The 27,488-nt window shown below is 35.6% G+C and overlaps 1 protein-coding gene across 1 annotated transcript in view; it reads left to right on the top strand.

Moving 5' to 3' along the window:
• Positions 1-27,488, top strand: part of LOC145786426 (uncharacterized) — a 61,811-nt gene that overhangs the window by 21,281 nt on the left and 13,042 nt on the right. Inside the window, exons 7-8 of the mRNA XM_082598079.1 lie at positions 24,263-24,389; positions 24,823-25,032. Coding sequence (XP_082454205.1) covers positions 24,263-24,389; positions 24,823-25,032 — 337 coding nt within the window. The remainder of the gene's footprint in view (positions 1-24,262; positions 24,390-24,822; positions 25,033-27,488) is intronic.

The following is a 27,488-nucleotide window of genomic DNA, read 5'->3' as shown; positions in this document are numbered from 1 at the left end:
ACTCCAATCCAATCCCATGTAGTAAGAATGCTTCTCTACTGTTTAATGTTCTTTGTCCCATTCGTTTTAATCAACGTTAACAAACGTTGGTAATGTTACAAGCCGGAATGTTATCATTTTAGCACCGGTCGTATATGATTGCAAAATGACGTTACCCAGAATTCGGCAACTTGGGGTTTTCATTCATCGGCACTTGTATCCGAACAATTGAGCCATTTTTCATTTCAATGATGGGGCAGGAAATAGCTTTCCGTTTTTACAAAACTATTTCCGATCTGCACTCGACACCCAAAACTAATAAATCCAAGACTTCCTTTTGACAAAAAAATTATGAAATTACTAGACTGCCTTGTCATTAACGGTAAGAAACATCAATTACAGTTCATCTGTAGCAGGGACGAATCCAGAATGTAACCTTAAGAGGGGGAAGGGAGGAGATTTCAACATAGCACAATGATGAGTAAGGTGTACATTAAACCGACCTTGCATATACTTTGTGAATAAAGTTACTATTTTGTGTTTTAAAGAGGGCGATTGCCCCAGTTGCCCTCTTCTGAATACCCTACTAAACTATACATTTGTTTCTTCTCTCAAAAAAAGACTTTCTGTGTGATGATAACTGATTACAAAAACTATTAAACTGCAATTTTATTTTTTAAAAATTGTTGGGAATAGCCTACTAAGCATTGCTGGTATCTTTTTGCTAGATCGCTGCTTGGAAAAACCGTTACTAAAAGCCCAGCAGTGGAACAATTCTTACTGCGATGTGGTCTGGTCAAAAGGCCGAACATTCCATTCGGATGAAAAAGCTTGTCATGCTAGAGCTTTCTACATAGCATGCGATTGTTAGTTTGGTATGTGAATACACGTTAACCTCGGGTGCCCAATCGAACGACATGTAGTTAGTACTAGCAGCGGTACTTAAAAAAGATACACTTGCCCTTTCACTTGGCAAAAGGTTGTCTTTGCATTTGCACGACCAAAAACCACCAAATTGTCTTCTTAGAAATGAATTGCATGACGTGTTGTTCGATTTATCGACATTCACGATTTTGACAACGGCAATCGCGAGCTAGCTTCATTGACAAGTTGAAAATGCTGATCGCCTGTTGCAAAGGGCAATCTTCGTGACCTGCCTCCAAAATCCAGTTGAGTTCAAATCTTTTTGCCAAACTCCGCAGTAACCGCAAACGATCTATCATACCACCTCGTTCACCTTTCAATAGCTGTTGACTTCCGGTCCAAACGTTGCAAGCTACTTTCAAAATGGGACAAGCACACACACACAACATTTTCGTAGAATCGCAAAGCTTGCTGGTTTTTTCATTGTTGAAACGTACCCTAACGTAAGAACGAAACAACTTGCTATTTCAACTAGCAGGCATGCATAACTAAATGGAACAGTGCACTAAAGTTGCGGCATTATTCTCTGATCTCATGATCTAGCACACAAGGACCATACACCGTAAAATTTTTCAAATTCTTTTCAATTTTGCAAAACTTTGCCAAGATCAACTTGACGATAGTTTGCAAAATGAAAACGTGTACATATCAAAAACACTTTGCGATGCAGTGCAATGACAGGATTATTTTCGAAAAATGACGTGAGCACTTTTCTGTGCAAATCACACAAATTGTGCTCCTTTCAAAATATTTTACACTACACTGCGAGCATTGCACTGTATTGTTTCAGACAAACGAATGGCGTGAAATAAACTGATTTTTTTGATCATTTTCATGTGCGTCACAGGCGTCTGCAACTGTGACTGAGTGATTTGGGTGTACTCAAGTTAATCATTAATCTGCAGTCAGCCAAATCAAGAAAAGTTTGTTATTTTTGCAGACTGTTATATATCCAGAATTCTGCATGACTCTCTCCGTAGGCCTGGGAATGCTGCTTATTGCTTGACTAATAAGTTCAAATGCTCAAAATCGTTTTTTTTTTTTCAACCTAATTGCTTGCCTCACAATTGCATGGCATGTCGAATTAATGATTTTAGCAACTGAGATAATTTTTGAAAACATTATCACCAAACGTTCGAACAAATTTTTTTTTTAACCAATTTATAAACTGGACAATTTGATGTGATGCGTTTCCTTTCTGGCACAATCTTAGCAATGAAAAACCTTTTTCGATCGTGCATTATATCAATCGTCATGTGTTTTTCTGAGATAAAAGTTTTCATTTTCAATTAAAAATATTTAATTTTTGTTCGCACGCTATAGCCTACCCTATAAGCTTCTCTTCATGCCGGTCACATAAACTCGCTAGGTTAGTTATCTTTTTTAACTAAAACCCCGATGTCACATGAAATAAAACAAAATATGAAATAGCCCTGCTATCCCTTCGTAAATAATTGATGATAATGACTCGTCGAAACTGGACCCCGACTTGGCGCACAAGCGTTGTCACATTGTTCACGCAACTACAAAATTCAGATATATATTAACATTAAATAACGTCATTTGATGATGAGTAAAACGGTATTGGCGGAACGAGAGAGCTAGCACGCAATGAAAAGACATGACCTCTACAACAACCAGAGTAAATAAGTTGAGATTGAAGATTATGAATATTTATGTGCTCCAATGTAATCTAAACAATGCGGCTGTCAGCTGCTCTCACGCCATCAATGCTTTTTTTCCATACAAAATGTCGATGTATATCCATAGTCATTAATTTTTGCTGTGTCATATTCTGTACATTTCATTATTTTTGTCGATTTAAAATGCAACAATTCAGTTTCATTCATTGCTTTGCTTTTGCTAGAGCAAACAAGACATGCAGCGCTTTCGGAACCTTCAGAAAAAATCAAAAAAAAAAATTAAAATAATACTAAATTAAAATATGAAAAAAATACAAGCATTCATGTCGGCAACTGTTGTAGTCTTTCGTTGTTTCCTGTTTTGCAAAAAAGCTATAATTGTTTTGCTGGAATTAAATTTAATTGCATTTTTAACATTCATGTTAGAGGCGCAATAAACCATGGAAAACTTTTCTTTGAGGTCAAACTAAATAAGTTCTGACAAAAAATCAAATTAAAAAATAAAAACATTAAAAATACACTCTTCTTTCCCTCGAAGCATCAAATTAATTTCGTTGTAACTGCTTCTAACAAAAGTAGCGTGTAATCTTGGTAGCCTACTAGGGCTGTAAAATGGGTCTGCTATTTTAAACCTGTATTTGACAAAAACCCGGCTTCAACAGTGGATGTAAGCCCATGTTGCTCTGAGGCGAAAATTTTACATCTTCTTTCTGCTTATGAGGCAGCAATTCAGGTAACATCTCCCAAATGTTGCAACCAGAGCAGATTTTACATGAAACCAAAACAGGCCTGAAAGTGGAATTTTCTATACAATTAAACTGGTAAATTACTGAAAACAACTTTCCTTTACAAAAGATTAAAAAAAATCGACCAATTTCCAGTCGATTTTTTAAACTTAAATTTTAACCCGAAAACTTGATCTAATTTACAACTTCGCTTGGTTTGGGCTTTAGCAAAATTCAAACATATCCAGACAACAAATCAACCGTTTTTTACATTAATTCAACGTAAAACTATTAATTTGCTGTCTCGGTAAAACATTACTAGGCCTACCTTGTGAAACACTTACACCAAAACATACTTGTTATGTAAGCATTGCAGCATCCAACGAGTTTAGATTCTTGACTATGTTTTGTGTTGTGTTCATTTCCTCTGGTTTTGTTTTTGTTGTAAATTGTGGTGTTAGCAAAACTTGCAAAAAAGAATAAATTGACATTAACTTTCGTTATACCGACGTAACTTTAATCCATTTCTACAAGCTTTTACGCTGTATTCAGATTTTTGGAAACAATTTTAAACTTTGTTTTGTGTATTAGCATTTTAAAATAGCAAGCGCATAGGTTTCGAAGAAGACTCGGCCAAGACGTGAGAACTTCTTCTGAATTTTAACTCAAATTTAAATATTTAAATTTATACAAGGGACTTTGAATTGCAAGGTTGTCAGCAAGTCTAAATTTCCATTTTTTAAAAAAGGATTTTCTTTATCTTTTCTTTCACCTTTCACTGAATGAACTCAAGTAGTGGGGGCGGTTTTCCTTGAAATTATGTTGCTAAGACATGATTTATGACCAATGCATCGCAATTTTTTCAATGTTAGTAATTGAAAAATAAATTACTAACATCGTTTTTAAATATATAGAGTTAGCTTGTTTGTAACATTTTAAACAAAATCTAGCATCTCAGTTAGATATCTTTTATTTCAAATTGGCTTTCCTGCGAAAATTAGATCTGCTGCTGTTGTGACTGCTACTTTTTCTTTTAAAAACCAAGAGCTGAACTTGTGTCAACTTTAAAGATTGCAAAGTCTATTTGAATATGCCACTGATTTGAGGTAAAATTAGTATTTAATAGGATCACAGGTTGTAAACGAACTATTTTTATTTGCCTTATTAAACAATCTCACCCAGCAAGAAGCACATGACAATATTAAACAAAGTTTACAGCCCAATTGAACTATTGACCTGCATACTAGAGGCTTGCAAGTGACATTGCACGACTTCCCCAGACAATAAAATCCGTAATTTTTACATTGATTTAACGTTTGCAGACGTTGAAGCAATGTGAAAATGATGGATTTTGCTGTCTGGGTAAGTCTTGCTTAAAGCTAAGATGACACAATCGCTACTTGAAGCTCAGAACTTCTTTAATGTTGAAAATACTTTGCCAATGTCGTTTCACCGCACAAGTATTTTCCTCGATTCCTAGCAATGGAATTGAGCAATGTTGAATATGCGCTAACGAGCAACAACGACATGATTTCTGAAAAGTTTACATGGCTTCTGCTAAGTTAAACACTATTAAAGTTGGTTTGTAAACTACTAACCTACTGACCCCATGTAACATAGTTGACTAACTTGCGCAATTCAACAATTTACAGCGAATGTTTGAAAGAAATACATCGTTAAATTATGCAGCATAGTGGTAACTTCTGCTATAAAAAAATTTCTCATCTCATTTAACCAAGAAAACAAATCTACAACGTTATCTTGATAGAGTTGCCAAAGTCAGTTTTAACGCACATATACAATTAATTGAATTTAAATGATTAATTAATTTTGAAGTGTTTGAATTAGCTTGAAAAATACTTCTTCGATTGCATCGAAAAACAAGTAAAATATTGAAAAACTAATTAAGAAATTGTCCATCAATTTTCAGGCACTTTACAACGTTCAATTCAACTATGAGGCTATGGAGTTATTTATCTACATAATCAAATAGAATTTCACTTTTTTAAATAAAAAAAGATAATTAATTTTTTTCTATTAACTATAGCTAGTATTGCAAGTGTCTAGCCAATTACAACAGCCTTTTCACTTTGATTTCTGAAGACGTTGAATCAATGCAAAAAGTGCTAATTTACTGGCTATGAGAAATTTGATTTCCGGTTTTGAGCAAACGGTTACGTGTGGTCCATCACGCCGTGGTGATTGTCAGCATAATTTTTCAAACATCGGTTTTTCGTGTCACGCTCAGGGCACGGTGCCAGGACAATATAGTTCAAATTGATGTGAATAAATGAAATAGGAAATGGTGCACAGCCGTTTATTGGGTCATTTTCTTTCGATCGGCTTCTCTCAGAGTAAAGATATGGTAACAGTTGAGCGGTAACTTTCCCGCGATTAATTCCTTATGCAAGCACAGCAATATTTTTAATCTTTTCCAAAAAGACAACATTCTCAGCAGCGTTGACAGGGGGTCATGAAGCGAAGACAGGGGGCCCGGAAGCGAAGAGACCATAATCTATTCTTTTGATATGGTGGGTTTTTCGAAAGTATTTCGAAAAGGTTTTGTGACCATACTGTATCTTATTTTGGCATTAAAATTCCTTAGTCTTGACTTCATTTCTAATCAAAGCTTTTAATAAAGATTTTTTTCCGTTTTTGCCTAATAAAACTAGTTTCGATCTAGTTTTAACTGGTTTTCGATCATGGTCAGTACAAACGTCATTTTAAAATACCAATGTCTCATTACAGAAAGTCCTCCCCAGACAGCAAATCAACTGTTTTTCACATTGTAAAAATGTAAAAAACGATTTATTTGCTGTCTGGGTCGGCTATGAACAGAGCTGTTATGTTGAATATATGCGACAAGTAAAACTTAGTGCTGAGTTTTTGCTTCAACAATGCGGATTGTGAGTGTCATGATGTTGGGCAGGCTACTTTCCTACGTAAGCAAGAGCCATCGGTTTCCGATTGGTCTAACCTGAACTCTGATCACGTGATAAACATTACAATAAACCTAAGAAACGTCATAAAGCCACAGAGACCATCTAACAAAGCTATTTGTCAAAGGTATGAAAATAGCTCCTGACAGAATTAATTCGCGCCCATAACAACGATTGACCAAAACTACCCATCACCACGTCTTGTGTAAAAAAGTAAATCGGGTGAGTATGTCCACATCTCTGTCAAATTGCGAAAAAAATCAGTTAAAAGGGGAATTTTATATCGTTTAATAACATCTAACTGTCTTTCATTACTTCAGCTCCATTTGTTAAAGTTGTTTTCCAAATACCAGACAACTGAAATTTATAGAATCGCTATTTTTGTAAAATTACGTGATTCACATAACAGGCAAGGACATGTTTGTATAACTGCAGTGCAGAATAATATTCTATTTCTTCAGGCACTAAAGGTTACTCCAAAATAGCTCCGACTATTATATCCACACCACACTGATTTCAGCCATACTGAAACTACACATTATCACTATTATCATTATTCTTATCAGTAATCAATCTATCTCAAAGCTTTGACCTCAAAATTGTTATGCCATATGGTTGTGTATGCGTTGATAGATCAGAAGCCTATTTGTAACTGTAGACCATTTAGAGTGGCGCAAAATCAAACAAATTAGAGCTCTAATCTAATTCAGTTTTAATTCGATTAAATGATATCCTTTGGGACTAATGCTAATTAGCGTTATTTAAAATGCCTTCACTTTGCAATTCTTCAGAATGTTTAGACACTGAACGCCAGTGACCAGCCTAAGTGTGTCGGTTGCTTTAATTATACATCTCATTAAATCTGGCTCGTTTTTCTCCTTATTTCACTTCAGTCCAGGGAATGCAGGAAGGGAACATTTTCAAAAATTACACACTCCAAACTCTTGTTCCATTTTCCGTTCTGTGGCATTATCGGATAGTGGCAATGCCTGCGTCGCATTCATTGTGACCGCATCTGGTAGTGTATCTATTAATAGCCGCAAAACATATTATTAACGTTATGAGACACCTTTTGAACTGAACTGATACGAGTTTTTCTAAAGCAATTTATACTCTGTATTGTCTCAAGTTGATCCGTTCGAATTCTATAAAATTTCCTTGCTTAGGACCAAAAAAAGCAAGCAACCTTAATTGGGTGACCTACATGAACGGGCTAAATGAGAAAAGAATCTCGAATTATAACTGACTCTATCTTTGCATACACTTTCTCTTATGCAATATTATTATCGGAAATCTGGTTTCAGACTCAATTATGTTTACGCCTCTCCGCAGTAACTTCTGGTTTCGCTGTTGTTTCCAGTACCATTAGAAACCCGTAATCGCACAGTAGTGCTGTTGCTTGGATTCTGTCTTCATATTTTTCTCAATGAGTTAAAGGTTTCTATCAGACATAAATTTATCCCTGGAGTAGAAGGGGTAGTGGAGGTAGATTCACCCAACAGAGATACTCCTTATTTTCACCAGTTTACCTCAGCTTTTGATCTATTACCTCAGATTTATCCCAGTTTTTGTCTATCAAGGGAGAAAGTACAGTATAATAAAAAATAAAATACAGACTACATGGGCTTCCGACAGTTCATACTTAAAATCTAAACTGAAAAAGGAACTAATGGGAATTAAATTTGCGTTCATACAGTCGACAAGGGGCAAAAGAGAATAAAAAAGTTTTTGAATAACAATTTCTGAATTGTTGGGTTATTTAGTTACGCAGTACTTTCCTGTCTTCATCGCTGCAACCGCGTGACAACAAACAAAGAGTGTCGATTGATCTTGATCGGTATACGAGCTTTCACAATAGTTCACCGAAAGCACGCGATCTTCGCTTCACTTCTTGGTGGCCACTTGTCCGCACAGAGAAACGGCTCGAAAGTCATTCACGAATTTGATGCACGTGTTTGATAACAAGTGATGGGACAACATAGACCAATTTACTGCTTTTATTGGTTTTTTATGACTTAGAACGCAATTGTGGGAAATACCTTCAAAATGTTAGATTTTGATGACGTCAAATATTTTTTTTCTTGAAATCCCAGATATTGTAATTTTTCTCGTTTTATATTTCAATGACAGTTACAGCAATTTAAATACACCATCTAGCACCACAGTAAAATCAATCATTTTAAGCAGTATTCTGTAGCACTTTTTTTCTGGGCCAATATTCAATGCATGGCGGAAGTCGTAAGTACATAGATAAAATGGCATTGGAATTTAATCAATATTTCATATGTGGCCTTTAAATGAACTTAGTGCTCTGTTTGACATTCAAATTGACATAAGAGAAATGAGTTTACCCGCGTTACGAGGTTACTACAGGTCAAGGAATATATTGCGCATGTGTTATATGTTTTTAGGGATTTGTACAATATTCCCACCAGCAACTAAACATAACCTAACACTGAGCAAATTCATGGCATTCAGCAGCGTTACGCCGGATGCACATTTCATGCAATGCGTTTGCATGAATTTCGTGATTCCAGTTGGTTTATGAGTATTTCTAAACACAATAATACGTCGTGCAGGCCTTTATTAACATAACACATTGCACCCTTGTAAAGTGGTTCTGCAACGACTGTAAAAGTTGTGCCAGCTTGTGGGCATTTGACTAACCATCATAAGATCATATTCTGCAACCCACACGCAGGTCAGTTTGTCTTATTCCTGCTACTGATTATATCTTTATCTTCTGAAGCTAAGGGTTCTTCAAATGACTAGCAGTGCTCAAATAACAAGTTACAAAAAATTTGTAGTAACATTATGATTAGACTGAAATCAAGCAGTCTTTATAATCACCGAAAAACTTCTGTCAAAAATCATGTTTGGCTTTGATATTTAAATTGCGATATTTTCCATTTTATGGATTTTTTTGTCGTTTATTTTAAAATCTTGTAATAGTGCTAATTGCTGGATAGGCATGTACCTCACTCCTCAAACAACTTTTCATACACGTTACTAAACTCATGGACTTTTGCTACTGTTTTCTTCACATTGGCATGCCTTCTGGACCGCTAATTGCAACTAATCCATTCTTTGTCGTCTCGGGCACTTTTAAAGTAAATTGCTTTGATGGATTGATAATTAAAATGATTATAAAGCGATAGAATTTATGTATACAAATAATAAATATACCCTACTAATAAATAATATACAAATAATAAACCTACGTTTAACAAGTTTGAACATCATCTGAGCTCTGGGGGTATTGACTTATTGATTCACCTATTAAGCACATTTCCTTCACGGTTATGCATTTTCATGGTACGCGAAAAGTCAATGAACTATCAAACTACTTTTCTTCGTTTTTGCTTTCTATTTCATCGGACAAAGAACCAGCATTATTATTATTTCTGATAAGCATCCTAACTTTCCACTAAGCAAAAACGGCTCAATGTTCGGTTATAAATAGAATTTACTGTTAAACGATGTTGTCACACCAAACATGATACTAAGTACTAACGAAATTCTTTAAGGGCATCAATTGGGAAAAAACTCGCCGTTGTTCCGTGGTACTTTCTTGTTGTAATTCTTTTTACAAGAAAGATTTTAAACAATAGAATGTCTTAACCTGCTTCTGGTCCTCAACAACTTGGACGTGGCCACGCGATGATTATATTATGTCCTAGTGATAGAGTCGAACACGCAAAGCAGATTAATAATTGTAATAACGAGCGAGCGCAACATTTACCAAAGCCATATGCTCACCAAAATGTATCGATGGTTTAAAAAGTTAAAATCAATTGCCAAAACGAAATACGGTAATGTTACATTGTATTTTGCTGTTTGCTGTTGGAACCTCTTGCAATATCTTGCTTTGAAAAACAGTCCAGAAAGCAGATTATCTTACATTGCAATTACATTATAATTGCAAAGAAAAAAACCAAACGCTGCTTACTTGCTTTCTCATAAAAGTTGAAACGTTAAAGTTTTCTATTTCTTGGCAATAACAGACAAGCCAGCAATTTTAACAACACAATTTTATGAAACGATAGTCATTTCATATGTTAACGTAAAAATACCCAATGTTCGACCAAAAACAGAGACGAAATTTAATAAAAAAGATTATGTTCTTGTTTGTCCTTTTTTTACCTTTCACGCCTTATCTGCGGTAAAACTTAATGACAGGGCAGAATCTAGACCGCATTCCGCCTTTTTTTTATACATTGACTTAACGTTTGTAGACGTTGAATCAATGCAAAAAAATGATTTGCTGTTTGGAATAAATCCTCAAAATATTCCTCCAATAGTTAATAAAACATTTTGATGTATTCTTAAAATTCTAAAAAACATTTGATCTGTTGAGAATTTTCTATTGTTCTGTGGTAGTCAAGCAAAAGTTGGGTTAAAATAATAAGCAATTAAACTAATTAATGTAAAAATAGAAAAATTAACTGACGCAGTGAGAATTAGCTGCAAGCCTAACTTGGTCATGCTTGAATTTAAGGCATAATGACGCAGAAATTCATTCGCACGCAAGATTTAAATTACGTTATTTTTGTGCAAACTGGGTCTTGTTAGCAGTTTTAAACTTTCACTGAAGAGGTATTTGTAATGAAAACATCTTTAAAGATATAACAGAAAATGTTAAAACGTCTAGGTAATTCTTCCATGCTAATTTGTTTGGTCTCTTTAGGCTGAACATTTTAGCTTGGTAGATTGAACAAATTTTCTCATTTTTAGTTAATCCAAATATTGTTTTATTTTATTAATCACAGATTAGTATAAATTTTATTTGCCTTGCTGACTAAAACCGTAAAACAATGAAACAAACAGGACACTCTTGTATAAAAATATGCTTTGACTTTTCTCGATTCGGGCCTAATTTTTGTCGGTTGTTTTCTGTGCTATCACAGTTGCTAGAGTGCAAAAAGCCTTTCAGGAATCCATTTATTTATTCTTTTTTAAACTTTTCTAGACTTGACAAATTGAAAAAAATTCCTTTAATCTTTAACTTAATGAAACTTTCCATAAATTAAATCATTAGATTTGATCATTGATCAACCTAGTTTCGTGATATTTGCCAACTTGACCCGGTTGATAGCTAGTAGAGAGTGGAAGTCATCGGTTTTCAAGCGGGCTTATAAAAACCAAACTTTTTTCTGTCGTGCTGTTCTAACGTGCCTGCCTATCGACCGCAAGAAGCAAAAGGAATCTGCAGGATGGGGCTCGATCTTTTTCAGGTTCACTGACCCACCCAAAGTATAGCGTGCCTGCTGTCACGTGATAAACGAACTGACAACAAAAGCCTGAGGTCAAACTCGCGTCACAAACATTTGGCAATCGCCGCTCGCACGCGATCCTTTTTCGCACGGATTTGCGATAGCCGCTGCCGGACGAGAATGTATCAGTGCGTTGCTAATTAATACTTTTTTGAAATAATTTACCTTCGTAACCAATCTCTTTAAGCTTTTGTTCTTTTTTCAAGTAATCATTAATCAAGAGCAGTGCAAACCCAGCGAACAAAATCTGTCATTTTTACATTGATTCAATGTCTGCAGATGTTAAATAAATTTAAAAATGATACATTTTGCTGTCTGGGAAGTTGTCGGTAAAAGTTGACACCGAAATTGTTAAAACTAACACGGGTAGCCTACCACATCTGTTGCAGACAAGCGACATTTCAATCACTCTGTTTATATTTTGTTTACAAGTTAATTAAACTAATATGCAATAAAATTACAGATACTTAGAAAACATTTTAATACATGTGATACGAATTCTGTCACTTTTAATCTTCTTCGCCACTCCAAGAGTCGAGGGCTCTGCTTTTCACTACCTTTTAGCAGTGGCGGCGTCTCGGTCTACATGTTTGGGCACAAAAATGCTAAAAGAGATTTTTTCATTGAGAAAAAAATTCGCTTCCCTACCGGAAAAAATATTTTTGGAAGGTCAAACCTAGCTCGAGTTCATCTGACATTCTGTAGCCTGAATCTATTTTTTAACACTCTAATTTCTGCTTCAGAACTCTGTATCTTCTTTGATCTCAACGGCTAAGGAAACGCACATATGACTTGACACAGCTAGAGCGGCAGTTATAGAAATGATAGGAGAACACATTTTTCTCCTGATAGAGTGTAATTTGGACTTACGATTGTAAAATGATAACCGAGCTTGCAAACCTCAGTTTTTTACATTGATTCAATGATCACAGACGTTGAATTAATGTAAAAAATAACCAAATTACTGGGATCGAAACGCAGCTCGAGAACACCGCCACCCTTTCCTTTATCTTACCACAAGATTTATATATGAAACTTGAACATAAAACGAACGTCAAACTACGTTGTCTGGTCGCAAAAGTTGTAAAATGGTTACCTGTGATTTTCCTATCATGAAAATTTCAAAGCTTAATTGCGTTCCGTCCAACACAGCTAGTGATTGTATACTGTTCGGTCCATACAGTTTAAAAGGTGATATTTTGGTGGTGTCGCATCACATATGCCATAGAGGCGTAGTAGGGTAGGCCTGTTGATGGTAAAAATGCGGTTTAATCGTTGAAATCAAACGACTAGACAGCAAATCAGTCGTTTTTACATTGAATTAATGTCTGCAGACGTTGATTCATTGTAAAATGCGACCGATTTACTGTCTGGGAAAACACTCATTATTTTGTTGAAACATTTGATGACAAAAGGTCTTGATCCTTTTATTATTTAGCGGAATTTTTGGCTAACAATTACATTTTTTGAAGACGTTTCACAGTATATCAACAATAACTGCAGCCGCAGCCTCTGTTTCGACCTCCTGGGCACATCAGTGCAATGATGAAATGACCAGACATCGAACACACTCCATTAAACAAACTTTATAGTTTTCTCAACATGCTGCCTTGCAAATGCTACAAACTTGACCAGCTAAAATAAAATCGAGAGCGCAAGCAAAGAAATTCACAACAAGGAATATATTCAGGAGGAAGATGATTGAAACGCCTGGCCTATCTAATCAAAACATAAAAAGAACCCAAAAAGAAAATATTAAACTCATGTTCAGCAAATGTCTACTTTAATCTAAGACCATATCTAAATACAAACCTGTCTTATAAAACTGCAGTATTTATTTATCTAAACAGTCTAAATCTAAACTCTATCTCTAATTGCACTGAAGATGAAGCTGTCTAGTTTCAACACGTTTGTCCAAGTTGGCTGAACATGAGTTTATTATTTACGTTTTGGGTTCTTTATATTTTGATGAAACGGTAAATAGTTTCAACGAATAAAGACGTGTTTCAGCTGCTGTATTAGTTCTTACATTCTGCTATCCCAAGTATACTACTTACGCTAAGTAAACTTTTTTCCATCTTTAAATGACTATCTATCAACGAAGCATACGGTAGATTGCTATAAATTATGGCTTAAGTTTTTGTTGTCAGTTCAAAGCAATTGAGACGTTTATATAAATAGAACGCGCCTTCTGTCAGTCAATCTTTACTAAATCAAACCGATAACTCTGATTGGTGCTTTGAACTTTTGTATTGTGATCTTCCACCACGAAACAGAAAAACCGTTGCGCAGTCGTCTGAAGCTACCAACCACCAAACATCAAAAGACACCAGCAAATTCCATCAAATGATTTTTTGAAACAAAATTTTGAAGAATGTGAACTCGTTTTCTCTTCTTTTTCTATAGAGGTTTAGCTTAACTGTACGCGACCAAAAGATCTTATTAAGGCATTTTTGTCAAAAAAAATCTTTGTGCTTTACTGCTAATTTTTAAAACTTCATGTTTTTTTGCAAAGACGCTAGAAGTTAGATTAAAATATTTTGTAATACAACAAAGCTAAACTTATGACTGCTCTATTCATCTGTTGAAAGTTATTTGACTTAATAAGTGTTTATCATTGCTTGAATATCGCGTGACAAGTTACAATATATTAGATATTTGCCTGAATATTAATCTCCTAGCAAGCTGTTTCTTTTCTCTGTAAAACAGCTTAATACTTATCTTTTTGTATTTACCAAACTTTTCCGGATTACTTGTCGAGTCACTTGAGAACATATTTTACTGAAGCGCTTCGGCCAACTTCGGAAATACCCAACTATCATGTATAATTATTATCACTGGGCTATCATATCGGGCGGTAACGCCTTTCTCGAAGCTGTAGTTCAGGGGAATGTCAAAGTCTTTTGGCATCTTGCTCTGGCTTTTTTTCTTACACAATTCAGCGATGAATATGTGACATCATTTTTGCGTTGTTACGAAGATGGTATTTTTCTCAATGATGGATATGATGTCATCTATCACAGGTGTGGCCTTTTAACCTCATTTTATTTTCTTATGCAATGTTTATATGTTGTCGCTTACATGTTTTTGTTGCTGTTGAAACTGCTATAGCTACATAGAAACAAATGCTAAAGCTCGCAATAAATAACGTAAACTGCGAAGAATATTTGCGGCAGCTTAACTTTATAGTTGCCCGATTTATTATTTGTGAAACAAGACTGTCTTGTTATTGACATAGTTTTGAAGGGGTTGGCCCAAGATAAGTTTACTTTGAAAAGGGAAAGATAAGATATAAGTTGACAAGTGTGACATACAGGATTGCCAATTACAATAGTTTCAAAATAAAGACAACTACAGCGCTTTTTCAACATTTTTACCCCAGTTATCTTCAAGACAAAAAAAATTGTAAAGTGCCATTGTTGGTTTGATTTCAGGATTATGCGAACACAGTAAGAAAAGCAAAACTAGCGCTTTTCATGCATTCCCATGGTGTGTTTTGGAACCTTTTGACGTTTTCATTCACCATAAAAAGTCAAAACTATTGATTGTCAATCCGTGTTGATCAAAAGAAAATTTCTCACTTGATCGCATGAAACCACTGTGAGGCTACATTGCTCAATAATATTACTGAGAAAATCTGCATGTTTGTTGGTTCAAATCCAATAACGTTAGCTTAGTTTAGTTCTTGTTTGATTGCAGACTAATGGCTGATATAATTTACACTTCACAGCAGCTGCAAAACAATCCCATATATCACAATGAAAGAAAGCCAAATCATTAATCATTGAAGTGTGATTGAGTTCGTTGTTTTTCTGCAGCAGATCTATTGCTTTAGAGTGACCGCATAACAGTGGCGTAGCCAAATGGGGGATTGAAGAACACAAACCCTTTGTTCAGATGTGTTTGACGTAACAATAGTTTGGTCAATAATGAGAACGAATACTAATAATAATAACACAGTATTATTATAGATCCAACCATTGTGACATCAGACACGTCACAAAAGGATGGAGCAACTATACACACAGGCTACGCTTTTGCCGCATTTTACAACCTGCAAAGTTTGTTGTTGAAATCCAAGTATCAGATCAACCAAATGGTATACTCTCATCTTGTAAAGACTAAAGCTTAGAAAATGTCAAATACGAAACTAAACCATCTTTTTCCTTCAACGCTGCATTCAGGTTGCCAATCAATTGATTTGACCGTTTTTGACGTCAAGCTTGGGTTTGATAAAGAAAATATAGTTTTTCAAATTAAAATTGGCAACCCTCTTTGCAAATGATTATGGTTTGTAATATTGTATTCATGTCATTTTATTTTTTCCTATCCAAGTATTTTAAGGACTTTTTATAAACAACAGTTTTGGTGAAACTATAAAGCATTTCCACGTATGCTATACACTCTAGTTGGCAATTAGTTTTTATTTTTCTATACAATCATTAGGGTGTTTACTGTGCTCAGAGCAAACAACATAATCAGCAAAAGCTCGAATGGTTAAAGATATTTTAGTTTTTTATATCACACTTTAAATTGAGCAAACATTATCAAATTCTTGAAATCATGTCTGAAGTGAAGTTAAGTCACCAAATCTCTTTAATAGGTTAAACAAAAACCTTTACAACATTCACTAAAATAGCCATTTACTCTTTGTTTAGCGACTTTACTTGCAACAGCCAAGTACATTGTCGCCTTTATTTAGAAACGTTTTACGAAAAAACAAATATAGCCCCTAACTTTAGATTTCAACGCATTTTGTGAACAACAAAAACCTTGCTGAATACTGAAAAGTTTGGGTGTTCATCAGGACAATTATCGTTTCTAGCACTAGTTGCTACGTTCATCTGATGAAATTGAAAGTAAAATTAACAACAAACAAGATGGTTTATTGCTTCACTGACGTTTCGCGCACCATGACAATGCGCATCCTCAGAGCGAATAACATACAAAATAAAATTTCACCGGATTATATACTGCAGTGCGATTGAAGGCAAGAAAAAATAAAACACGCAACATTTAAAAAAAAAAATTGGCCAATGATGTGTGAGCGGTTACTTTCCACGTTAAATTACGTAAAAACTTCCAACAATAGCCATAAAAATTCGAAGCGGTAACGACTAAGAGAAAAAAGTGCGATTGAAGGCAAGAGAAATAGAACACAATGTTTTAAAGAATTGGCTAATAATGTGTGGTTACTTTCGACGTTAAATTACGTAAAAACTTCCAACAATAAACATAAATTCGAAGCACTGAAAATCACTAGAAATTCGAGACAAAATTAGATTGCAATGACTTTTCTAACTGTGTTTAAGTAGGCTTGAAGCCTGCATGTCGAGACAATAATGATTTATAAGGTTTTGGTAAAAGGTTGCCTTGCTTTGAACATGTGATAGACACATAGCCTACAGCAGGGTTACTCAATTAGTCTTAACAAAGGTCCAGTTTAACAAGTTGAATATTTTTAGCGGTCCGGTGAATAAGTTATTTCACACGCAACCACGAAAGTTAAACTATCTGGGAGTGACTACTGGGGACTCTGGGAGTCGAAGCCCTCCAGCAACTAGGATAATCACAGTAAAAATTGCTTCCTTCCAGTAGAAATCTGTTTTTTAGAAGCCCTGACACGTGGCAATAAGGTTATTCTTCCAACTCGATCACTCGACCATTTGTAAGCTACAATTGTAGCTGATGGTTATAATATTTGACAAAAAGTTTGTGTTCTGGTTTACAAGCAAACAGTTGTAATTCATGGGAGGTCTTTGAAGGAAGTTGATTTGGGTAAAAAGACACTATGGTTGTCCGCCCCGAGAGCTCAGTTGGTTAGCGCGTGGCTTCGTGAACGACGAAGCTTCAAGATCACGCGGCGCTGGTTCGACTCTCGAGGTGTTCGCTTGAGCAACGCATTCTAAGACTGCTCTCTATTCAGCGGCACTTAGTGGATGGAATAACTCCTCGCCAACAATTGGAAACTTTACTTTGTCAATCTCGGTAACTGGCTCTGCGTTAAAAGCCTCTACAAGTATGCAAAAATACCAGGAATAACCTATCAAGGCTTTGTCAGTGTCGAGGATAAAGATTCAAAACCAAATCAGATTCCTGCTGAAAACTGTAATTCAAAAGAAAATTAAACTAAGAAATTTGCATTTGGCGCTAACAAAATTTGTTCTTTGTATATTAATTCATCGTTTGTAGACTTTATGTAAAAAAAAAATTGGTAGAATCTTCAAAATGGTTGTATAATTCCATGTTATATTCATTTATTGTATTCACAAATATAATAAATAACGACAGCCAGAAAAATCTTTCTTCGCCTTTTCATAAAATTAATAACCAAAAGAACGGCTGTTGGAAAAAATGCACACAACTTTTATTTCAGAGCTTTTTCATTCAAGATTTCTTCATTTTTCTTTTCACTGACTGGAAGTTAATGCTTCCAACTTTGTAAATTGTGGAAGGTTTAGTTTTGCATCAGGGTTAGCCTACGCACTTTTTTGTATTGCTACTTTTCTGCTGTTTTGATAAATTGAATGCAAAAAGATAAAAATATAGTTATTTTAGTGGTTCAACACGTCTTTGCATAGTGCGAGCAACTCTAAGGAGGTGTTGAAACAATGTAGTTTCTAGTTTTTATTTCTATTGTACAACAATTGCTAGAAAATGTGAATTTGTAGCAGATTTTTATAAATTTAATCGTTCTCCATTTTCCTTCTTTTCCAACAGAGATCATTTGCTGTAACACACATAGAATATGTTTGTAAGACTTGATGAATTTTTTTATCCAAAATCTGCTCAGTTTTGTTTGAGAAAATAACTTCTTGTTGTGCTAAGAATGAGACAAACAATTATAGCATGTTGGCCCACATTTGCGGTACAGCAGCACCCAACTTTATTTTGGGGGTATTTTAAATTACCCTTAGTGGCGTTCAGACAGTAATTTATATTCAAACTGTTCTGTCGCCACAAGATAGGTTTTGCTTTGTCTTATGTACGTATATGGTCAGGCAATTTAAAATTAACTCGCTGACAACCGTGCTGTTATAACAGCAATATATATTCCCAATCTAATTAATTGTTAATCGTGTTTTGATGCGGCTACCGTTTTGTTGCAACAATGCGCCTGCAAACGTATTTGGTCGCAAGTAAATATTGCCAATAAAAATAGACTGAGTTTCGTTTTTAGCAGCATGATCGTTGTTTATTTCACAAGTGTATATATACAAATGACCTGTTTTTGTCTGATGCTGTAAGTTCGCTGTGGTGGCAGTTCGCTGTAGCAGTTTGTTGGAGCTTTCATGCGCATGATTAGGGAATTATGTTTCGAAAGCTTGCGACAAACTGCTACTATCACAGCAAACTTGCAGCATCAGGCGAAGACAAGTCGTTAGTATCTGCATTTGTGAAATTGCAAATAATGTTTTGATAAAAGTTGAAAGTAACGAACATGCGCGTAGAAAAATCGTGTTAAAATCCACAAACACTCTCTTGCAGTAGGCTACAGTTGTTGTTTATATCTTACGTGGCGATCACTTCGGATTATTTCAAGTTTTATTTGGCTTTAAATTCACAAATCACTGAGCGCATATTGCTTCGTTGGGAATATCTTTGTGATCTTTTTTGAAAAAAGTTGTTAAAACTTAATGAAGCATCGAAACACTTCTGTGTGTGCTCAGTGTGCTCAGCACTATTTCAAAAAGGGTTAATATGTGAGCATTTATCCAACTGTTTCGACTTATAAACCATGTTCCACTTGGTTGTACAGACTTGTTTATACATGGAGTGTTACTTCTTGGTTGTTTCAAAGAAAAGTAGCGATTTATCTTTTGTTAAAATTAGTCATTTTTTGCATTGATTCTGCGTCTGTGGACGTTAGGAATTTGTTTGACTATGCACACATGATCATTGAGCTTGGATGTGGAGGTGCGAATAGTGATCTTTATACCAGAAAGCAAATTCTTTTGCTTCTACATTGATTAGATTAGACGTTTGTACAATGCAAAAAGAGTTAATGTTCTTGTTGGAATTAGGTCACTCATTGCAGTAGATACTTATTTCGAAAATTCGAAACAGTTTGCTTACAAAAGAGATAAAAAGATGTTTGTTCATTGTAACAAAGTTTCACCTTTTAGAATTTAGATTATAATGGTCAACAAGCACTGCAGTAGTCATTGCTATAAGTAAGAACATTATGGCGTCTTTGTATTAAACGTTGATAATATTTTTACAAACAATAAAGCGTTACCCCTTTTTTATTCCAGGATCGACAAAATTCTATTCTCAAAATGAATAAACCTCTTTAAATGAGAAAAGTTATAAATTATAAAGTTTTCAGTGGCCTCCACGAGTCTGCATGCCCTGGCAATACAATCACTGCACTTTGAGCTATACTTACAGTGGCTGTGTTGACATATCGAAATGTTTATGTCAACTGATGTATTACAAAAAGGGTAATCTATCTCTCCATAAGTGGGTCGCTTGCGCTGTTGAAACATTATTATTATTAATGATCATCTCGCGTGACATGAAACCAAAGTTTTATTTTTGAAACGTGATCAAGAGGGTTGGTTGTGGTCAGCTGTTGCTGAAATTGTTCGAGAGATCTTCATTCACTTTTGTGATACAACAACAAGAATCACTTTCGATTGTTTAAAAACGTGTTGCAAATATCCAGCTAGGTGCAGCTATCTACATAGTCACTCAATCTTAGCATAACTATCCGTTACGAAAATTTCCTGTATGAGAACAATGTTTGCCGCAACGGTTTCTGGCAATCAAAAAATCTTATTGAGCTGATTTGTGTTTTGCAGTTGTATGAGTTGATAAGAAGATACGGATTTTGAGCTGAAAAAATTTTTGTAAACAACTACAATATCATAAGATTTGGAATTGTTTCTTTTTCAAATGTAAAATTTTGCTTTTGATTTTCAAAAGCATTTTTCCCTTTTTTTCAACACATGCAATGTATGAACATTTTCAATGTTTAAACATTTGAAAAAAGTTTGTTGATCTTAAATTGATGAATATGCGTTTGCTGAATTCATTATAAACTGACACGATTTCTAACGTTAAAAACTTCATTTTTCGTTTCACTCTGCTCTTGCGTGCTCAGCACTATTTTAAAAAAGTTTATAATTAAATTTAGACACATGAACGTGGCTTATCACGAGCAGCAATGCAATCCAAGACCGGGTTATCTTATGTCAAGCGTGCCAAAGCAAATTTTCGATGGGTCAAATTGAAAATCTTTCTAGAAAGAGGTCCAATTTAGTTTCAAACTAAATGCTTAAAGATTTGAAAATCAAACGTGATAGTTAAAATCAGTTTCTACAATATTATAACTTATTTGTTTTGATGTTTTGGTCATTTTATCGTTTTATGGACCCATTCTTAGCCAAGTAAAGTGGTGTAACATATTCTTGTGCTTGGTGTTGATTTGTGCTGATAGCAAGACATAATTGCTGTCACTTTTGTTCCTCTGATGAAATCCAGAAAATTGAAACTAAGTAAGCTTGCAATTTTTCACAATTCAAATCCCACATTGCGGTTTCATGGATGCTGAAATAGTTGATTTTTTTATGTTAGTTTTGGCATCTAAGTATTTTATAATAAAGTAAAATCATGTGCTTCTCATTGCTTTTATTTGTTTGTGTATCACAAGCAAAGTCTCTTCCAAATCTATATCATTCTATGTAGTCGGCTGCATAGCCAAGTAGTAAGAGCCATTCAACAACACTCGAAAGGGCGCTGGTTCGACACCGTTCGAAAGCATGCGGCTTTGTCTTTGGCAAGACACTTAAGGCATGCCTTAATCTGAATAACTAAATCTTTACCCGCTTAATCTAAATCTAAATCTTTACCCGCTTAATCTAAATCTTTAACCTTCGGCGAAAGTCTAATTACAAAAAAAAAATCTTTCTTTAAATTTAACATTGAAGTTGTTTGGCCGTATCCAGACTTCTACCTGGAAGATTTAAATAGAGTGGGCGAGAAGGCGAGAAAGATAATTTCTATGTCCAATTCGAGACATGCTATAGATTTCCTACTATAAACACAGCTGCATGCTCTTGTGCGGCGTCGAACCAGCGTCCTTTCGAGGGTCGTGCCAAGGCTCCCACAGACGGCTTGTTGTTTATATTTGAACTTTGTGTTGTCGACACTGGCTTTAAAGCTCAGCCTGACGTTTACTCAGCAAAATCTGCTAATTCAGCCATCAGTAACGTGTATAGACGTAGAATTGATACAATAAAAATTAGTTTTGCTAGGTATAGGCTGCTTAATGGTTGCTACTAAATTTGCTGCCTCATGTTTTGTGGGTTTGAAGCCACAAATTAATGAGCCACCATCTAATTTGGTCATTTCCACTTTGTTTTTATGACTATCGTCTCATTCTAATGGTTTTGTCTGGGACTACACAGTCAGCAAAATGTTCCTTTTTACATCGTTTCAACGTCGCTAAATGCTGAATCTGTGTGAAATGGCAATTTGTACTAGCAAGCATGGTCTACGTACATTATGAAGAAAATTTTTCCTCAGCAATAAAATCTATAAATATGAGATAAAATTGACTGTAATGCACTAATGCTATTTTTAACTCGTTTGTACTTTATTATTGTAATCACCAATCATCTCAAATATTGCTGTTGTTTAACAGCAATGGATGTTTGCCATCGCCGACTTCCCATTTTGAAGTGGAACTTCAAACAAAATGAATTTTATGGATAAAAACATCACGAAAAAATGTCTACACTCGACTTTAATTTCTTCGGCTGCCGAATCATTATTTTTTGCAAAAACATATTTCTACACACAATGACTGCACACAAAACTACAAGCAATTAATTGTTACATAACGATTACTACCAAATACCGAACAATTTTTAAAAAATACGCTGTACTCTCAATCGTAACTGCCTTGCATAAGTTGTTGTAAAATTATAAAATTAAATCAATGATTGACGCATAAAAGCCCATTTAATTTAGAGCGTTCAATGCAAAAGAAAGTACTGTATTTTCAATATCCTTATCTTCATTACTGTATCGAAAACCATAAGTTGTGAGTTATTGCGTGACAACAGCGGTTTCATAGTGATGACTTTGTTTTCTATCTTCCATCATGGCCACCTGGAGATGCGGCCTGATTTGTCACATTTGGCAGATTTTTATTACAGCTACTGCTAGTGTTTGAATAATATTTTCTGAGATTTTTTTACTTTTTGCTGTCTCCTAATGATATAAAAGCTCTTTGTTGCCTTGGGGAAACAGTAGCAAATGAGAACAAGTAAGTTGAAAAACGCTCAATCAGACTGTTATTGAAAAAGTGATTAACAGTCTAACTCAGGCGCGGATGTAAGAGTTTTTTTTGGGGGGGGCCAGAAAATTTAAAAATGAATTAAAAAGTAAGAAAAAGAAAAAACAGATGTGAACAACCAGTGGCGTAGCCAGGAGTTTGGGGGGTTTGAAGGCCGGCGGGCGAAGCCCGACGGCGTGTTCGCCAAAGGCGACACCCAGCAGCGGGGGGTCTGGGGGACCTCCCCCAGAAAATTTTGAAAAATTACTTTGAATTTGGTGCATTCTGAGAGCATTTTCAACAAAAATATGGGTATAAATATTCCTGTGAAATGGTGCTGTCCGGTGGCATAGCAAAAGGATAAGATCATGTTTTCTTCGGCATTTTTTCGGTAATAAAGCTAAGTCTCTATGTTTTCTTGTTGCTAATTCCTGGCTGAGATGTTTGAATGTTTGGTATTGGCAAAACTTGCTCATTTAATGCAGTTTCGCTTAAAATTAGGCAAACTTTGTTTTAGAGACATGGAGACTGAAAGCATCATTCTCAATATCGTGACGTCACACGCGTACCAAAGGGGGGTTGTAAGTCCGCTGTGGGACTAATATCAGCTGTTTAGAAGCATTCAAACCATTCAACAATTTCTCACCAAATTTCGGGGGGGCCCGGGCCTCTTGGCCCCCCCCCCCCCCCCATAGATCCGCGCCTGGTCTAACTGTTATTAACAGTCTAACTAAAATCTTCGAAATCAAATATTCTTTGTTTTTCAACATCTGAAGATGTTAAAACCTATTGTGTCATCTGGGGAAAACAATAAAGAAAGCGTAAAATATAATTTTAAAAAAAATTTATTTAAACAGTCGCCCTAAGTTAGCAAAATCTGGAAATTTCTGCAAAATGTGACAAATCAGGCCATATCTTTAGGTAGTCATGCTTCCATACATTATAATATCAGACCCAAAAGTACAGTATTAAATTTCTAAGTCACATTTTGTCCGGTCGTCGGGAGAAGGTTTTCTTAGGGGAACTATCTGTATTGCAAATTCTGAGAAAGTCACTTTTGCCCTGGACTGGCGTACAATGTTGTAAAAAATATAATAACATCAGCAATAATTAGAATACTAGAAGTTTTGATAAAGCAATGCCAACAAGATCACGTCCGCATGCAATCCGAAGTGTTGAGAGTTGTGCTATGCACAAAGGACGTTGGTTCGACACCGCTCTAGCGCACGCGGTTGTGTCTTATCAAGACAATAAATAGCGTTCAAAAATTGAAGCAGCTGACCAGATGACTACAGTCGTTTGCTGCTTCCAGCTGTCTGTTGTTAAGAATATGTAACTATATTGTCCTTTACTTTGTTGCAAGGACGCCAAAAAAGTCAATACTGTTGTCATTAAACTGGAATTTTGTTACTTGTCTTTTCTAAAGCCACATTCTTCAAATGTTCGAAAAAGTAAACATGAAACTTTCTTAACTCGCCAATTTCATGTGTTTTAGAATCCTGCCTCTCCAGGAAGCTCGGCCATTGTGACGTCAGCCGAACAGCTGACCAAAGATGTAAGCGCAAGGATGCTTCTTGCTCAAAACGCCACCTCGGGGATAATTTCGGAAGCGGGTTCAGTAGGTAAGAAAATCTAAGCTTGCAAACTCATTAATTAAATTATTAATAACAAGGTCAAGCAACAATAGTGCAACACGACTTTCACAGTTACTTTTACCCTAGAAATTCAAAAATTCAACTACCTAGCAGGTAAGCAATGATTTAAATATTCAACACTTTCAGGGGGCAGGCAATCACTGAACAAGCATTTAAACACCTTCATTTACGTTACATTACAGAGTCTTGATGTTTTACAACGATTCTAATAAGACGAGAGCACTGGTATGTTATTCAAAGAGTAATTTAACCGAAAAACAACTTCAGCAAAAAGATTTATTTTAAAGTCAACTTTCAAATGGACTAAAATACGTTGCGTAGCTATTTCGTTGTGGAGTTTTGTGTGCAATGGTGTCTCACTATAAGTCAAAAGGGGATGTTATTCATATTATCTGTTTAGGTTTTTGGATGGACTTTGAACATGCCGATTCGCCTTCTTCTGGAAAAATGCCAAAAGACAGCATTTTTCAAGATCTTTCAACAATTGACATAAATAATTTGGGCATACAAGGAGAAGAACTGTCATCCTACGTATTTCCAAAAATTAATCTGTTTTCTACAACAACAGTAGAACCAATTCTTCTAGAAACCAACAGCACCAATTCGTCAGGTAGGCTAACATTATTGAGCTATGATATCTTTTTTATTATCATTATTGATACTTCATTGAACATCATCAGTTTATGATGGCTGTAGAAAAGAAATGTATATTTACATTGGGCGATGTTTGAACAACATTTAAACAAAAGAAAACTCAGCACTGTTAATCTCAGTGATTGGTTCTGCGTTGGTGGCTTAAAGTCTTTCATCATCATAATTGTCAGCCATTGTTGTCCCACTGCAGGATGAAGGCCTTCCCCATATCTTTATAATTTTGTCTGTCTTTGCACGTTTGTGCCCAGTGTTTGTCGAATTGGTAGAGTTCGTCTCGCCATCTTGTTTTCTGTTTCCCTCTTTTGCGTTTATTGTCAAGCGGTATCCAGTCAGTAGCTCTTCTTGTCCATCTGTTGTCAGTTGTTCGCATGATATGTCCTGCCCAATTCCACGTTAAACTTTTATTGTTTGAATGATATCTTTGATTTGTGTTTGTTGTCGTATCCATTTGGCTGGTTTCCTGTCTTTGCATGTAATGCCTAAGAGCAGGCGCGGATTTATGGGGGGGGCCCAGGGGGCCCGGGCCCCCCCCGAAATTTTGTGAGGAATTGTTGAAATTGTATGTTTCCGCATCAAATGGTTTGATATGCTTTTAAACAGCTGATGTTAGTCCCACGGCGGACTTAACTTACCCCGGGGGGGATTGTTTTTTGTTATTATGGTTGAAATTATCCATCGATCAGACTCCGTTATTTTCTTTCATACAACTTCAAATACATTTTAATAGTAACATTTGTTGGAGCTGAAACCAACGCTGAACCAAATGGCGTCAGTTGCAACAATCTGAAACCCCTGAATGGCTCAGTGGCGTAGCCAGGCGGGGGTTGAGGGTTTCAACCCCTCCCCCTTTGGTACGCGTGTGATGTCACGATATTGAGAATGATGCTTTCAGTCTCTTTATGTCTCTAAAACAAAGTTTACTTAACTTTAAATGAAACTGCATTAAATGAGCGAGTTTTGCCAATACCAAACATTCAAATATCTCAGCCAGGAATTAGCAACAAGAAAACATAGAGACTTAGCTTTATTTCCGAAAAATGCCGAAGAAAACATGATCTTATCCTTTTGTTATGCCACCGGACAGCACCATTTTATAAGAATATTCATACCTACATTTTTGTTGAAAATGCTCTCAGAATGCACAAAATTTAAAGTAAATTTTCAAAATTTTCTGGGGGAGGCCCCCCAGACCTCCGCTGCTGGGTGTCGTCTTAGGCGAACACGCAGGCGGGCTTTGCCCGCCCGACGTCATAAAAAAAAAACGTTTCAAAATTTCTAGCCACGCCACTGGAATGCCTGTTTTATAGTTTTTAGTTTTCTTTATAATTTCAATCAATTACGTATATGCCTGCAAACATAAAGTATATCCAATTGGTCATGGATACTCCATGCAGGGTTTTAAACCAGATTTCAAGTTTACTTTGCATGCTTAGCAATTTTTATTGAAGCAACATTTATTTTTTAAACATTCACAATTGATGAAAATGGCTGTTTTAATGTCTATTTTATATCATATCTAGGCTATATGTCGTAGTATCATTATTGTTCATATGTGCTTTATTTTTTTCTTTCTTTTTAATTGATTTTCAAATTTTCTGGCCCCCCCCAAAAAAAACTCCTAGATCCGCGCCTGCCTAAGAGTACTTTTTCAGTTTTTCATGTGATCTTTGCGCAGTGCGTAGTTTGAGTGCTTTCGTTAAGTTCCGTGTTTCTGCTCCGTATGTCATTGTTGGGAGAATGCATTGATTATATACTTTTCTTTTCATGAGATCGGTACCTAATTTACTTTTAAATATTGAGTTCGCTCTTCCAGATCCCTGCCAACCAAGTGTAATTCTTCTTTTAATTTCTTCTTCTTTATCAGGTGATGTGGTTACTATTTGGCCAAGGTATGTGTATTTGTTTACGTTTTGGAGATTGGCTCCATCTAATGTAATGTTTTGGTTTCCTTTGACATGGTGATTGAACATAACTTGTGTTTTAGTCAAATTCATTTGAGACCGACCTCTTTGCTTGTCTCGTCGAGTTCAGTCAACATTGTTTGGAGTTCATTGGGTGTTGAAGATATCAAAATGATGTCATCAACAAACCTGAGATTGGATAGGTATTTGCTATCTACTTTGATACCGTTTTCTTCCCAGTTTAAATTTTTATTCTAAGCATGCTGTAAAAAGCTTAGGAGAGATGGTGTCTCCTTGCCTAACACCTCGTTTAAGTTGAAATTTGGCTGAGTCTTTGTGTAGTCTGATGAAGGAAAAGCAATTTTGATAAATGTGTTGAAGGATATTGATATATGTCTGGTCAATTGCTTGGTTTCTGATGGCTTGTAGCACTGCAGGGATCTGTATTGAATCAAACGCTTTACTGTAGTCAACAAAGGCAAGGCAGAGAGGCAAGTTGTATTCATTTGTT

The sequence above is a fragment of the Aplidium turbinatum genome, chromosome 17 (genome assembly GCF_918807975.1).
Source record: "Aplidium turbinatum chromosome 17, kaAplTurb1.1, whole genome shotgun sequence".
Taxonomy (NCBI): domain Eukaryota; kingdom Metazoa; phylum Chordata; class Ascidiacea; order Aplousobranchia; family Polyclinidae; genus Aplidium; species Aplidium turbinatum.
Note: the sequence above shows the minus strand (reverse complement) of the source record. Positions and strands in the feature narration are given on the sequence as shown.